The following is a 16,281-nucleotide window of genomic DNA, read 5'->3' as shown; positions in this document are numbered from 1 at the left end:
CCCCTAACTGCCCCCCCTGCCGGCCTGGTTGCCCCATGCAGCCTGCTACTCAGTCGTTTGGTCGCCCCTCACTAACCCCCCTGCCGGCCTGTTTGCCCCACGCAGCCTGCTACTCGGTTGTTTGGTCGCTTCTCACTAACCCCCCTACTGGCCTGGTCGCCCCACACAGCCTGTTCAATCATCTGTTTGGTTGCAATGGTAGCTTAGGCTTTTATATAGATAGACTAGAGGCCCATTGCACAAAGAGATTGGTGCAATAGGTCTTCCCTTCCCCTGGCTGCTGGCACCGGTTTTCCTCCAGCATCCGGGACACAGGCCTTCGCTCCGGCCGGAGCCTTCAGTCTTCGCTCTGCCGCTTCGCCCCTACGTACGCAAATTAACTGTCATCTTTGTTGGGTTAATTTGCATACTCTCCTGATTGGCTGATGAGTGTAGTGGAGGGACAGTCAATTTACCTGTTTGTCTATTATTAGGTAAGATAATTTTTTCCTGCTAAGAGAACATCCTTCATCTTTTTGCAAGTTAAATAAATTCAAAATTATTTTTGAATAAATTGAAAATATTTTGTCCTGGGGATAACAAGGAGGTTTCTTAAAATGTTGGGTTTGTGTTTTAGTATGTTCTGTATTTTTGTGTTTCCACAGCTGACATAAAAAGTATGTCTCCTTTAGCACTGAAGGGGAGGAAGGCCAAAGCCTTGTATGATTTCCATGGGGACAATGAAGATGAGCTTTCCTTCAAGGTCAGAATGTACATTTTTAGTTCCTGTATTAAGCAATTATAAATTTTGAAATATCCTCCATTGAAGGGTGGAACATCTGGGTGGTATATTGACCATTTGCCAACAATGAACATATCTGATGCCCTAAATCTAAAGAACAAGATTAGGCAAATATCAGCAAGGCATTTAGGTACTCTAATAAAACTGAATTGGCTTGATAGCCCCACAATCCCCAAACGAATTCCTTATTTGTAGACCTTGTAACATTCGATGTTAGTAATATTGGAGTTTTTATTGGTAGCCCTAGTAAAGGATGATTCTCTACATGGCCATTGTTGCCTGCTATTGTCATGTCTGTCAAATCAATGGAGAAGTCAGGTACCTGCTGCAATTGGCCACTGCACCAGGGCCTCATAAGACACTGAGTGAGTCTTGTCCAGAAAGACACTCGCCAGGAAATGATCCCAAAAAGTTAAGCTACTTTGCCAAGGGTTGTTTTGGGTTTTTTTTAGAAAATTACAATTTAATCTTACTTCATCAAAGAAGTGTCTCTTTTTTTTTTTTTTAAGTAAAAACAAAATATTTTCATGATCCTGTTTCCCCAGTCCATAGTTGGACCATAGTCAGAGGAAAGCCACTTTGGGACTGTGCAGAGGAAGAAGGGTAAGGTTAGTAGTCATTGCTCTCAGAAGAGCCTGTGTCAGACAGCAGCAAATTCTCCATCATTGGAGGTATTCAGAGAGCTAAGATGCCACAAAAAGAATGAAAGCATCAAGGAGTGATTGGACAAGATGAGTTTTAAAACAATGGGTGCCCAAACAAGATTTTCACCTGTCTATAACAAAATGAGGAAAACTAGGTGATATTGGGTATGTGCAGACTTTTGGGGAGTCAGAGTAAAAGGGGTATGCTGAGATACATCAGTTATAAGGATGTTAACTTTCCTATTTTGTAATGAGGTGTTCCTTCTGAGAATTTCTTTTATCTTTTTCATATTAAAATATCATTTCTATGATAAAATACTGTTAGTAAAATGATAGATATTTCTTATGCAAAATTATAATTTGGTAACCCTATATCTATTTATTTATTTATTTATTTATTTATTCCTAAAGGTTCTTGGTTCTTAAAATCCAAATGTTTGGAAGCTAAGTTGTTGCCCCAGTAGCTCAAAATTCATTTCTTTTATCTGTACATAGAATGTTACTTCAAGTGAACAATCTAGATTCAAAATTTTTGGATATTATTTTGGCATTCATTTAAGTTATGGCATATCAATAACAATTCACAGTATCTTTCAGCAAATAGGTGGTCACTCTGGCCAGAATTGCCCAGTGGTTAGAGTGTCAGCCCACATACCAAAGGGTCATGGGTTTGATTCTAGTCAAGGGCACATACCTGGGTTGCAAGGTCTTCCCCAATCCTGGTCAGGGCACCTGTGGGAGGCACCCAATCCATGTGTCTCTTTCACATCAATGTTTCTCTCTCTCTCTTTCTTCCCTTCCTTCCCTCCCTTCCACTCTCTCTAAAAATTAATAGAAAAATATCATTGGATGAGGATTAACAACAACAAAAAAAGAAAGAAAATAGGTGGTCATTGTTTTACAAATGACTGACTCTAAGCAAGATAGTTCTAGAGGTTTGAGTTAAGGGATTCAGCACTGCCTTCAGTATTGATCATTAATATTTTAATAAATATCCACAAAATATTTGTAGATAAATCTTTTTTAAAAGTGTGCTAGCCCGCAGAAAATTGACATACTATGTATATATGGAACAGAGCTAAGAAAAATAGTTTTAATCAGCCATTATGTTATAATTTAGGAACCGGAAGGAACTTTTTATAATAGAAACTTTGAGTAGCTGGAAGTTTTACAGATTTTAGCAGAGTAAATTAATGACATTTGATAGTCAGAATTTTTCCTTTCCATTTTCCATTAAGAAAGGCCTTAAATCAAGCCATTTTTCTAGAGGGCTATGTACTAGGGCTACAAATAAATCCATTTAGCCTGATAATCTTTCAAGTAGCCAGGATCATTTTGGACCATTATAGAATCTTAAACCCAGATTCTAAGAAATGGTTAGAAACAATAAAGAACAAAATAGTTCCAGGAGATAATTTCAAAAATGATGTCATCTGCTGAGGAATTATAATTTACACATGAATAAGATACACAGTCCCTTTGACTGTCCTGATGAGAATAAATCAGTGTTCTGGGTCAGTGAAGCTCTTTAAGACAGGAAAGAATGCAAATTTGCTATTGAGGCCAGGGAGGATGGAATAAACCAAATGGCGGAGAATACCATTATGTGGAAGAGTAAATGTACAGTACAAAATGCTCAGGATGTGGAAAAAAAGACAATTACAGTAAAAGCCTTTCTAAGTGAAGAGGTCCGCTGTAAAATGTGGTGGCCATGTTGCCTTGATGGTTAGCAATAAGGGCCCTAAAATCACACTAGATTTGAGTCATGTCTCTACCACTAACTAACTGGATATGGGACACTGAGCAAATTATTTAATCTCTCTGAGCTTAAATTTCCTTTTCTTTAAAATAAGGAAATCTATACAAATATCTCTCTAGGACTGCTCTGTTGTGTATATGAATTAATTCCTATAAAGTACATAAAATAGGACAAGACATACAGTAAGCACATGGCTCACTCATCTCCAAGTCTTGGCTTAAATGTCACCTTCAGTGGAGCCTTCCCTGACTGCTCTAATGAGATAGCAACCAACCCCACACTTTCTTTCTCTGCCAGCTTATTTGTCTCCCCACTCTAGAATGGCTTCTTTATTCATTGATGTATCCATAATGCCCAGAATAACAGTGTCTGAAACATAGTGGGTGCTCAATAAATGTTAGTAAATTATATATATATGTATATATACACACACACACATACACACAAATACATATATATGATAGCTGGTATTGTTATTTATTAAAGAAGAATTTAAATTAGTAGTGAATTTAGGGGGCACAAAATACAGCAGGAAAATAAAAGGGTGACAATGGCAAAGGAATGGCATCCATTAGGTATAGATTATCTTTGTGGTATATCATCTAATCCTGTCGGCAAGTCAGAGAATAAAGCCTCTCCAGATACTGCCTAGCATGCTTGTACTCAACAGAAACTAAAAATTATTTCCAATTCCTGTCTTCTTACAGGCTGGAGATACAATAACAGAGCTGGAATCTGTAGACGATGACTGGATGAGTGGAGAACTAATGGGAAAATCTGGAATATTTCCCAAAAACTATGTTCAGGTTTTACAAGTCGGCTAAAGGTGAAGCTTGACTGTGTCCCTTGGCACAAGAACTATCACTTTGACTATCAGATATGGTTTTTTTGCACTATTTTTTAAACTGAAAGAAATTTCTATGCTGTAATGGTACACTAGAATTTTCTGAAAGCAGAAAATGTCTGGATTTCATCACAGTAGAAACGTACACGTGAAAACCCATGAGCAAGTATTCTACCAAGGAAAACATCAGCAGGATGAGCAAGACAATTAAACACTTCCCCCAGGGAAAGTGCCTGGTGACATGGCAGCACAAGGAGGCCTACACGCAAAAGCTGTGCTTTAACATCTATTTTCATCAGCAAAAGTCAATTAAACGTGCTTCTCCATTTTTTTTTCTTTTAGTTTAAAAAGAAGACATTCAATATTCTATATGCTATAACCATCAAGACATGGTTGGTAATCTAAATTTTATTTGTGATATTCAAATTAGTTCTAACAGCTTGAGCACATTTCCCTTATTATCAGGGCAAATCCTTGCTTCAGGAGGGGGTAGTTTATTAACTAGTTGGAGCCTGTGTAAGAACGTGGAGAATCAGCTCATGCTCACCAAATGCTTCTGGTGTTAATAAGTATTTCCCCTTTGTCCAAGAATTTGAAGGGGGTTAAAATTTGAAGCATCTTAGTCAAAAGAACCAAAACCATCCTGAGATGCCTTGCTAATATGACTAACCCTTCCACATACTTGCTGTACTTACTTCTTTCCTCCATTTATAACTTTATACAGGGTTGTTATAAAGCACATTTTCTGAATCTGCAATCATTCTTTTGACAATTACTGGTACCCAAAGAAAAATTCATTTTCTTTGTGTTACCCCAGTAATATATAAAAGCTGTGTCTTGTTATAGTGATACATTATGAATCACATTATCTCAAATACAGAGTAACTGTTAAGATGGAAAACAATGCCAAGCCCCACAGCTCATTTCTTCCCAATATAATCAAATGAAAAATAATTTAAGAAGACTGAAGGCTGATACTTTTTGTTGTTTTTTTCCCAGCTCATCCGTTCACAATTATAGAGTAAAAAAAAAATTAAAATTAAAAAAAAACACACACTTTCCTGCTATATCCGCTGTTACTTATGCCAGGCTTAAGATAAAAGCGGTTCTTCATGCCACTGAATCAATTACAGTTTATGGCAGTGATGGCGAACCTATGACACGCGTGTCAGAGGTGACACGCGAACTCATTTTTTTGGTTGATTTTTCTTTGTTAAATGGCATTTAAATATATAAAATAAATATCAAAAATATACGTCTTTGTTTTACTATGGTTGCAAATATCAAAAAATTTCTATATGTGACACAGCACCAGAGTTAAGTTAGGGTTTTTCAAAATGCTGACATGCCGAGCTCAAAAGGTTCGCCATCACTGGTTTATGGGCTAAAGCCAAACAGGTTCAAGACAATCTTCCAAACAGATCAATGGAATAGAATTTCATTGGAAATGTGAAACACTTTCCCAACAATGTTCATGACTCTCTTCGATTTTTAAGAAGAATTTCATATACAGGGCCACTTTTTAGCTTTTATTATTGTTTCCCATTGTCCAAAAGTTAGGCAGCTAATGGTCAAACACGAGATGGTGTTCTCTAAGGGAAGAGTTATTTACTTCGTCTTTGATTAAAGGTCATCTGCCAGTTATGTGGTTATAATTGATATGGGGGCTGTTTCTTCTACATGTTTTGGGTAAAGAAGACAATATAAAGAAAACTCGTGTCAAATTTTACTCAAGTAATTTCAAGAGAAATGGGACTTAAAGCATTATCCCAATTAAATTCCCGTTTGCAGCAAGCTGTATAATAAGTAGGGTGTGTGTCTGGAAAAGGACATGAGGTACACATATTTGCCTGTGTAATTTTAACATCTTACATTAAAAATCATGGAAACTTAGCTTTATTGGAGAAAAATATCCTCTTAAATTTTGGCAGTCAGCAGAATAAGTGCAATAGTTGTAAATCTACTTGACATTATAATAAACTGAACTTTTCAAAGTCCTTTTCTCAGACTAGATTTTTTTTTTGAGAATAGAAATGGTATCTTCTCTTTATGACTCCAGCCCTTTGCTCAATATAATATCAATAAAGGTTGATTGTTGAGATGGATGGGTAACTTATATAGCAATACCATCTTGGATACACTGAGATGTAATATCTTTCCTCCTTAATTTGTTGACAAAAATCTTTATTGAAACAAAAATTTGCAGTTTTTATGTCATTTCACTTTGTCATGACAGTTTTTGCTTGTCATTTATTATTCACTCAAGTGACAAGACAAAATGTAGCTTGGTACAGGTCTTCATAGATACTTTCTTGTTCTGTATATTGATTGAGCATAATTTTATAGTTTGTGAATGTCATAAGGAAAAATAGGAATGTATTATTTTTCCTTTTGGGAATTTTAAGTGAAAACTTGATATTGTTCATCTAAGCCTACTCCTTTTTAAAAAATTTTTATTAAAACTAGAGAACATTTAACATATTATTCTTATCCTTTGATTACCTGTTTAAACACCAAAAGACAGATTTCATTAAAAGATGCCCTTGCTTACATAGCTGGAGGGGTAATATAATCTTTCATTGTGTTCATGGAAATTACAGGTTTTGAATACAATCTGAAACATTCCAAATATCAGTGCATTCATCAAAACTTATTATTAGAACTAGTATTTTTTTTATATTTTATTGATTTTTTTTTATTTTATTTTTTACAGAGAGGAAGGGAGAGAGAGAGAGAGCCAGAAACATCGACGAGAGAGAAACATCGATCAGCCGCCTCCTGCACATCTCCCACTGGGGATGTGCCCGCAACCCAGGTACATGCCCTTGACCGGAATCGAACCCGGGACCCCTCAGTCCGCAGGCCGACGCTCTATCCACTGAGCCAAACCGGTTTCGGCTAGAACTAGTATTTTTAAAAATACTTTTATATAGGGTTTTTATACATCAATATTCTTAACAATAATTACTTCATTTTTATTTAGTATCTTAGGCTTAGGTAAATATACCTAAAGAAATACTGATGGCTATATGGGCATAGTATATGGAGATATTTGGTATAGTCATTAATGATTTATTCCTTTTAATTAATGTCAGATGCATATGGGCCATGCATATGACTTATAATTCATTGTCATTTTGAATGCCATTGAATGAACTTTTAACACTGAATTTTTCCAGAATAGGAAATCATTTTCTAACCTATGCCTTTTTACTTCACTGTAATTATAGAGGGGGGGAAAAAATACAAAGCCTATCTCAGAACAACAGCACCATCTAGGGGCCTCTCACCTAATGGCAAGTTCAACCTGTTACACCACAGAGGAGAGCCTGCAGACCAGAGCTGGACCTGTAGAGGTTAAATAATTTGCCTAAGGCCATACAGGTATGGCAGAACCTAAAGCAAAACCTAACTCCACTGATTTACCAATTCAGTACTTTATCCATTTGTTGTGCTGAAGTGGTACATTTCTCTTTAGCAGTTAAACAAGTATAATTGATCTGTTTTATTGGCCTATACAACTTTTTTTTTCTTATTAATACAGTATTTATTTGTCATTCTTCTGTCAGACCCTGAGCCAACCACTTTCCCCAGGCTGCCTAGGGAGGTATAGGAAAAGGAACATATAGGGCAGACAAGACACGGGAAAAAGAACTATGGGAGGTGGAGACAGCTCCTTCACATTGGCCTATACAACTTTGACTTCTTAGATATAATAGGACTAGAACAAGTTACAATGAACTAAAGCCTTGAATTTCATCGAAGAACATTCCTGCTCAGCTTCTCAGCTCTATGTAGACAGTTTATATTTACATTACCTGGAAAATCAAACATGCCCCGCTGGCATGGCTGTGTTTGAGAGTCAACCTGTGAACCAACAGGTCATGGTTTGATTCCCAGTCAGGGCACATGGCCACGTTTCGGGCTAGATCACCAATGGGGGGATGTGCAGGAGAGAGCTGATCAGTGATTCTCTCTCATCATTGATGTTTCTTTCCTTTTTTTTTTTTTTTTCGGTTAATCCTCACCTGAGGATATTTTCCATTGATTTTAGAGAAAGTGGGAGTGGGGGAAGGGAGATGGAGAGAAACATCAATGTGAGACACACATCGATTGGTTGTCTCCTGCAGACGCTCCAACTGGGGCCAGACAGATTGAGACTGCAACTCAGGTATGTGCCCTTGACCGCAATTGAACCCACAACCCCAGTCAGAGGGCTGACACTCTAACTACTAAGCAACTAGCTAGGGCCATCATTGATGTTTCTATCTCTCTCCCTTTCTCTCTAAAATCAATAAAAAATATATACTTTTTAAAAAAAAGCTGCCCATTGTTCAAAGTGGCTATACCATTTTATACCTCGCTATTAATGTTTCAGTTCCAGTTACTCCATATCCTTACCAACATTTTGTCAGTCTATTTGTATTGTCAGTTGCCACCATTGTGGTTATATTTTCATACAACACAATTACAGTACTGCAAATAAACTTCTAAGAGCTAATGACACCTGCAGTAATTCTGACTTTTGACTTCATGGTCTTAGTAAAAGGAAGCTACCCTTCATAGCTTTCACACTTACATTGCTTACCACATTATATCCAGTAAAGAATTACCCATTAAATTGGTGTGACTGGAATTATATTAGGAATTATATAAATTTAGAGTTAATGACTGGTTGTTTCCTCTTTAAGAAAACATTTTTTTAAAAATATTGATTTCAGAGAGGGAGAAGTAGAAACATCAGAGATGAGAATCATTGATCAGCTGCTTTCTGTACACCCCCCACTAGGAATCGAGCCAGCAACCCAGGCATGTGTACTGACTGGCAACCAACCATGACCTCCTGGTTCATAAGTCAACACTCAACCATTGACCAACACTGGCTGGGCAAGAAATCATGAGTGCCCACCTCAGCAGCATGTATACTATTTTTAAAAGTCACTTTAGAGAGATACGCTGAAATGTTTTTTTCAAAATAACTGGGCAGGGGGTGTCAGGAAATGGGCTGTTTTAACATTTTACCCAACTTAGCTTAAAAAGTCAGCCTGCCAGTTTCATGGATGCTGGCAAGACACGAGACTCAAAAAGGGCTTTATTACTCACTGCAAAAGCAGTAATCAGAGCTTCAAGCTCATTTGTTTCCCTTTCCCTCAAGTCCCAAAGAAGTGATGCAAAGTGATCACAGTGGGTTGCATTACAGAAGAGGTACACTAAGATTTACCACTATTAAGTGGAAGCAAGTCTGCTCTTTTTCCAGGGGGAGACCTCATCCCTCAAGGTTTCTCATGTGGATGCAAATACAACCCTGAGAAATAGCCCAGATAAAGAGCAGTCAGAGAACTGTAGTCTTGACATAACCAACAAGAGCATGCAGGGACACGGGATCTATAGCTGATTGCCTCTCACAATTCACTCCTTTGCATGACACATTCTTGGCCAAACTAGAATCCTATATAATAAAACCCTAATTAATATGCAAATTGTCCCCTCAGGCAGTTGTCCGACCAGGAATTTGACTGCTCGCTACGACATGCACTGACCACCAGGGGGCGGCGCTGAACATGTGACCTCTCGCTGGCTACCTGGAGGCGGAGGTGACAGGGACAGAGGTGCAGTGAGTGTGCAGGGTGTCTGCCAAACTTGCTCTCTCTCCCTGCTACCCTCCCCAGGGACATCAGGGCTCACATGCCAGAGAAGCCCCCCACCCCCTGCGCTCAGGTGCCACGCACCCGCGCAGCCTCTTCCGGGTGAGCCGGGCCGCAGCCCCAGGGACCATGGGGGCCTGTCAGGGTCCCCATGGGTTCATGCCGGAGCCAGTTTGCAAGGCTGGCCAGGAGAGCGCGCGCTGCCATGTGGTGCTGCTGGGTGGCCCAGAGGCCCACGCTGCACCGCGGCCCGCTGTGTCCAGTCGTGCTCTCCACATCTCCGCATGGGGACTCAGGCACTGTGACTCAGGCACAGAGGAGTGCACAGGGGCCCAGAGGTCAGCTGGGACCTGCCCTTCCATGCCAGATGCTTATGCTTCGATCACTGGCCAGGCCTAGGGTCCACACCCATGCACAAATTTCGTGCACTGGGCCTCTAATTTTTACATATGCTCCTCCATCAGCCACTGATTAATCTAATAAGGAGGTTATAATCTCATACATTTAATTAAAGCTATTACCTATTAAGATGCTAAGTAACAGATGTAGCCAACTTGTAGCATTGACCTCATTCTCTTCAGATTCCCAGACTGTGAATAAATCCATGGGGGTGGAGAAGCAGTAGATCTTAAGTTGCCCCTGTGTATTCTAAGGCCAGACTATTCATTACTAGCGAGTTTAAACTGATCTAATTCTTGGAGTTGCTGTCAATAGAGAAAATACATGGGCTAAAAACTCTCCAGAAGTAGAGGCATCTTGTGACCCATTTTTCCCCACATAAGGGCACAGGTCACTTTCAGTTAAGTACTGGTAAATGTCCAAGGACTAAGCCTAGGTTTGAGGATGAACTAGCAAAGGAGTAACCAGTAATGTGAGAAAAACTTGGAGGTGAGATTTTGAAGGACAATTAAAAACTGGAGGTTATCAACTACCAAATATCACTTAATAGAGATCAAGCCAAGTAAAATGAAAGGCCAAGAATGAACCACTGGACTTAGCAACAAAGCCAATGGTAATCTTGACAGCAACAGCTTCCTTCGAGTGGTGTGGAAGAGAGCCCAAATGTAGCAGATTCAAGAAAAAAGTAGATGCAAAAAACATGGTTAACTCTTAGCTTTGGTAGAAGGAATACTGCCAAAGGTGAGAATTGCTGGAGCAACGAGCTTAATTAAGCAGGAGGAAGGGAAATCCTACGTTCAAATGGGATAGTTGTCCGAAAAATTCAGTAAGGCAGAAAATGTGCACACACCCATAAATGGCAAGGTGGAAGTCATGGGAATCACCTGAGTGCAAAGAAGAGGTTTAAAAGAGGAAGGATACAGAACAGACTGAGTGGAGGAGTAACTACTGAATAGTGGACACGAAATGGCCACTTATTAATACACCAGTAATCAATTTCTCTAGCCGAGTTCAGCTTCACAGTGCATGTGCACAGTGGGGCATTTTAAAGCTACAGGAGATAGCATTTGAGTTTAAAAGCAAAAAACTAAAAGCCAATTGGTTCTTTCCTTTCCATTAGTCCAGCGGTTCTCAACCTGTGAGTCGCAACCCCTTTGGGGGTCGAACGACGCTTTCACAGGGGTCGCCTAAATACATCCTACATATCAGATATTTACATTACGATTCCTAACAGTAGCGACATTACAGTTATGAAGTAGCAACGAAAATAATTTTATGGTTGGGTCACATGAGGAACTGTATTAAAGGGTCACCACATTAGGAAGGTTGAGAACCACTGCTAATCGGTCTGTCACAGTGGTTCTCAAAGTGGTCCTGGGCATCAGCATTACATGAAAGCTTCATGACTCCAGGGGAAGGGCCCTGCAATATTTTAACAAGCTTTCCAGATGGTTTAAAAACCATCAAAACTTAAGCTATGTTCAGAAACGGTTTTCGCCCTAACTGGTTTGGCTCAGTGGATAGAGCATCGGCCTGCGGACTGAAAGGTCCCAGGTTTGATTCAGGTCAAGGGCATGTACCTTGGTTGCGGGCACATCCCCAGTAGGAGGTGTGCAGGAAGCAGCTGATCGATGTTTCTCTCTAATAGATGTTTCTAACTCTCTATCCCTCTCTCTTCCTCTCTGTAAAAAAATAAATTAAAAAAGTTTTCTTTTATTAGCCATCTCTAACACCTCCAGATAATCACTATCCTTTCTCAGCTAATTAGAGAAATAGATAAAATCCACACAACAGCACAGAAAAGTTCACATTACTATCAATTCAGAACATAATTCACCAAGCTGTAAGATTATTTTTTTAAATGATCAGAAATAAAATATCACAAATAGGCTTTTTTATTTGTCATTAAATGTCTGAATTTTAAACAGATTCTTGGACTGGAGGCTCATATCCATCAGCTCGTTCAACTTTAGCACCTGTCTCATCCCCAGTAGCTTTTCCAGAACTGCTACCTTCACCATGAAGCTCCATGAGTTTTCCCACTAAAAGGAAGAAAAAAATTGTTATAGCATACCATATCTTGAAACTGGTCCTTCAATACTGTGTAGGCATGACAGAAAAAAGCCATTATCTTGCCACCCAAAAAAACCAAACACCAAAAAATGCTATTTGGCCACATAATTCTTTTCAGGGATCCAGTGTTTTACTTACATTCAAACTTGGGCTTCTTCAGCATTTTGACTTTTCTAACAAAGACATCATGGAGCGGATAAATAGATTGGCAGGCCTTTTCTATGTCTTTTCCAATGCTGTCTGGAATCCTGCAAACCAGTAACAATAGATTAGAATCAATCTACATGGAGCCCCTCTCCTCTTAGTTAATCCACATTTGAGCCTTCTGAGTCCAAGCCTTATGCCTTTTTCATTACACCCTCTTAGCCAACTGCATGGGAACATCAGAAAAATGTTTAAGTTTTATCACTGGACATCATTTGGGACCGAAACATTTTGTCATCACTTATTCCCATACATTTCTGGTTGTGGAGGGTTTTATCTATTCAGTGTATTTTCTAAGACAAGCATTTCTGTGCTCCAAGGTTTACTAATTGCCATGAAATAGCTTCATCCAAAAAAGGATAAAGAAACCAAATCAAATTTACTGAGCACTTAGCATGCTTTCATTTCAAGAGATGTAGCTAGATTGTTTTACAGACAGAAACACCTGTTTGATTCCACCTTGTCCTATATGCTTTCCTTCATCTTAGGGTTAATCAGAGATTCAGGGTTGTGTTGTGTGACGAAAAAGAAACTTACAATTTATTGACCACTTCTTTCAAGTCATTTGTCTGCACCTCTCGGGTCATGATTTCCATCATCTTCTTCCGGATTTGGCGAACCTGCTGATGCTGAGCGTAAGAGGTCTTCCGAATCTGATTGTTGCGCTTTTTAGTAAAACCAACACAGAAGAGACGAAGCAAATAACCATCGGTAGTCTTGACATCGACATGAGCTTCAATCATGGTCTAGTGAAAAAAAGATACTGTCAGATATACAGGCTTTAATGTGATCAACTTTTATCCCTCAAATTCTTCTATAAAAAAGCTGGAAGGTCAAGTATTCATCACAATATAAAGTATAAACACACAAAATTTCCAGAATTAACTTCCTTGAAGTGAACTTACCAAATTTCTTACTATCCTTCAGATCCAGTTAAATAAGTCCTCTCAACAGTCCTCCCTCCTCTTTCCTCTCTATCTGCACCATTACTGGCAACAGCACCCACCCCCACACTTTCTACAAATACATGACAACCTTTAACATTCTTCCCCTCAACTCAGCTGTACAACTCTGCAACACAAGAGGAAAATAAGTTCTATGAGAGATTCTACAATATGGATATCTACACTTACTCGTAACATCTTTAAATAAAGTGTTCCGAATAAGTAAAATGTTATTAACACTAAATGCATATACTTTTAAATGTCCAAACTAAAACCATGCTGAGGATTAAATATTCAATTTCTCTGCTAAAACACAATGTAAAAATCCATTAGTAATATTACTGCCTAAATTTAAAAACCAAAAACAAAAACTGAATCTCCTCCTCTGCATTTTGTAAAGTTTACACCTTGGTTTTAAAAAATAAATATTATGATAGCAAAAGGACCTTAAAACATTCCCAGAAATGCAGCCATATAACCTTAGAAAAATGTCAAAAATCAACGTTAATGGTATAATCAGTATGTATCATGAGACCAAAACATTTTGTCATCATTCATTCCCTTATACAAAATATCCCCAAACTGGTTAGCCAGAGGCATCTGAATCAATGCAAACGTTTACTAAATGCTGTGTGTCAAGCTCTGTACTAAAAATGTGGAATTCATCCTAACTCCATGGGAAGACACTCTTACCTATATTTTAGAGATAAAGAAACTAAGGCTTAGCAAGCTTTAAGTTACTTGCCAAAAGAGAACACAACTGGGAAATGGAGCCAAGATTTCAACTCCACACCAGAGGCGATGCTACTCCTATTATGCTATAATGAATGGCCAGAGGTAATCAAGACTAGCCCAAACCACCCTTTCATTTTAAAATCCACTAGGTTTTGAGGTCCAAAGACATTCCGAACACAGGCAAAACTAAAAACCTGAAATCTAGATGTTCCTAAATGAGCCACTAATTTGTGCAGCAAAAAACCCCACACTAACCTAATGTTGTATGTTGAACTCAATTTAAATAAATAGGAGGGTCATGGCTTGCTCACTGCTGTTGCTCAAATTCAAGTGCCAAATTCCAAAGTAAGCAAGAAAATATCAAGGTTTTAAAGTGAAATTTAAACTTCAACTGTATGATATGCTCCTTGCTGTAATGACACCATGACTCTGAGGAACTTTTGTTCTCACCTGCCACTTCTTCACCATCGAGCACATTTTGTCCCGGGTAAGGTCCATGCCATGGAAATTAGTCAGGCAGTTTTTGCCCTGAACATCCTCAGTAATTAGCTTGAATTTTCTAAATGCAACTTCATCATTCTGCAGATCAGCTAGGCTCACTTCAAAAACACGACCCTTGAGACCATCAGATGCAATTTCTATAAAACAAGAATCAATTGTCTTATTAACGTTATGAACCACATAAACAGTCAAGCCAACAAAGGTAAGGTTCATGCATAAAGTTGAGCTCAGAAAGTTAATGGTAAATTATATAAAGACCCTAACTTTTGCTAACCAAATCCACATAGACACCAATGACTTATTGACAGGGCCCATTAAAAGCTCAAAACTACCCATGCAAAATTCTACAATTTGCTTCTACAAGTGGTGACCCAAAAACAAGCACAACAGGGCCAAAGCTGCAAACAAGGGTTGACATTTCTTTATAAAGCCTCCTCCCACCACAGGACCTATAGACCAATTTTAAAAAGTCCAAACCAAGAATAAGATACTCACTGGTTCCTTGAGTTCTCGTAACCAGTGTTTTTCCAATATTTCTTATATTGAACATAGCTGGTGCTTTCACATCATACCAATCTTTCTTAGAAAATGGATCAACCCTGGATTTGGAAAAAAAAACACCAAGTTTTATCGCAAATCATACATAATTCTTGGCTTTTTTGCTTTCCTCATTCTAATGATTTTAAAAGGCTAATTAGCCTGTAAACACTGCAGTGCACGGTTCTATCCCTCCCACAGGGAGGTGAAGGGCGCATGTGTCAATCGAGCTCTTCGCAGTGTTGGTCTCTAAGCCACCAATGTACACACTTCCCACCCTATCGGTCCCGCCACCACGCAGGCAGCACTGCCCCCAAAACACAGGCACGTCTCCCGGACTGGACTGGTGCAAGAAGACACCTACTGGTAACCCAGGCTCTTTTAAAGAGCCCCCCTGGAGGGCCCAGGTTCCACCCGGCCCAATCAGAGGAGCGGTGGGGGTCCTGGGTGGACAAGAGTGCCTTCCTCAACTCCGGCTCTTGGAGTGGCATCCACTACCTGTGGAACTTAGGCGGCCCGTGGGCCCACAATACGGAACACGCCAGCCCCGAGTCGCGGCGGCCACCGGGCTCAAAGGGGTGCGCACAGGCCCAGACGGCCGGGGGAAAGACAGCCGGACCGCCGCGACGCAGCACCCACATCTGCCAGGCCGCGGTTCGGAGTTTACCAACCCGGCACGGCCAGCTCAATCCGACCGGCATCCTCGCCATCCGGCCCACGCCGCGACCCAGATCCCTCCCGCCGACTCTAGCAGAACTCCAAAAAGTAGAGAGCCACGAGAGTCGCCACTTACACTTTCTTCTTGGCTCCCTTTTTGCCGCCTTTCGTAAGGCGCTTGTTCTTGCCCACCGCCATGGTGCTGCTCAGAGAGCCAAAAGGGCGGAAGTGCAACTCGCGCGAGAACTTAGGCGTATGAAATGGGGCGGGGCGCGCCGTCGACGTGACCTTTGACCTCTGCGTTTCTCGGGCCCCGGAAACATCGCGACAACAGAAAGGCACTCCCGCGACTGCAGCGGCAACAGCGCCCTCTAATGTGGTGAAACTGCTCGCTGGGTGGCTGCGCTCCACCGGCGGGGGCGCGGAAGGCCGGGCTGCGGGCTTCGGGTTACCGTGGTTTCCGTGGCTCCGGTGCCGGGAATTAAGTTTCCGTGGAAGGAGGCGCCCACTCAACATCGTTCAAAACTGAACTCTCCATCTCACCTGTAAACCTGTTTC

At 40.2% G+C, this 16,281-nt stretch overlaps 2 protein-coding genes across 5 annotated transcripts in view; one reads left to right on the top strand and one right to left on the bottom strand.

Annotated features, from left to right (window-relative positions):
* SH3D19 (SH3 domain containing 19) overlaps positions 1 to 4,351 on the top strand; it is a 105,938-nt gene extending 101,587 nt beyond the window's left edge. For all 4 annotated transcript variants that reach the window (XM_014543870.1, XM_014543869.1, XM_014543872.1 and 1 more), the window contains 2 exons: positions 645 to 742; positions 3,892 to 4,351. In XM_014543870.1, coding sequence (XP_014399356.1) covers positions 645 to 742; positions 3,892 to 4,008 — 215 coding nt within the window. In that variant the 3' untranslated portion in view covers positions 4,009 to 4,351. The remainder of the gene's footprint in view (positions 1 to 644; positions 743 to 3,891) is intronic.
* Positions 4,352 to 11,949: 7,598 nt separating this feature from the next.
* RPS3A (ribosomal protein S3A) lies at positions 11,950 to 15,998 on the bottom strand. Its single transcript, XM_005871409.2, has 6 exons — positions 15,860 to 15,998; positions 15,025 to 15,128; positions 14,479 to 14,666; positions 12,887 to 13,095; positions 12,284 to 12,393; positions 11,950 to 12,114 (listed from the first exon to the last, which is right to left on the bottom strand). Exons 1-6 carry the CDS (start codon positions 15,919 to 15,921, stop codon positions 11,993 to 11,995), a joined length of 795 nt encoding a protein of 264 aa, XP_005871471.2. The 5' UTR covers positions 15,922 to 15,998; the 3' UTR covers positions 11,950 to 11,992.
* Between the last annotated feature and the right edge of the window lie 283 nt (positions 15,999 to 16,281).

Source organism: Myotis brandtii, unplaced genomic scaffold (assembly GCF_000412655.1).
Source record: "Myotis brandtii unplaced genomic scaffold, ASM41265v1 scaffold34, whole genome shotgun sequence".
NCBI lineage: Eukaryota > Metazoa > Chordata > Mammalia > Chiroptera > Vespertilionidae > Myotis > Myotis brandtii.
The sequence above is the reverse complement of the archived record's forward strand: the minus strand, read 5'-3'. Positions and strand labels throughout refer to the sequence as shown.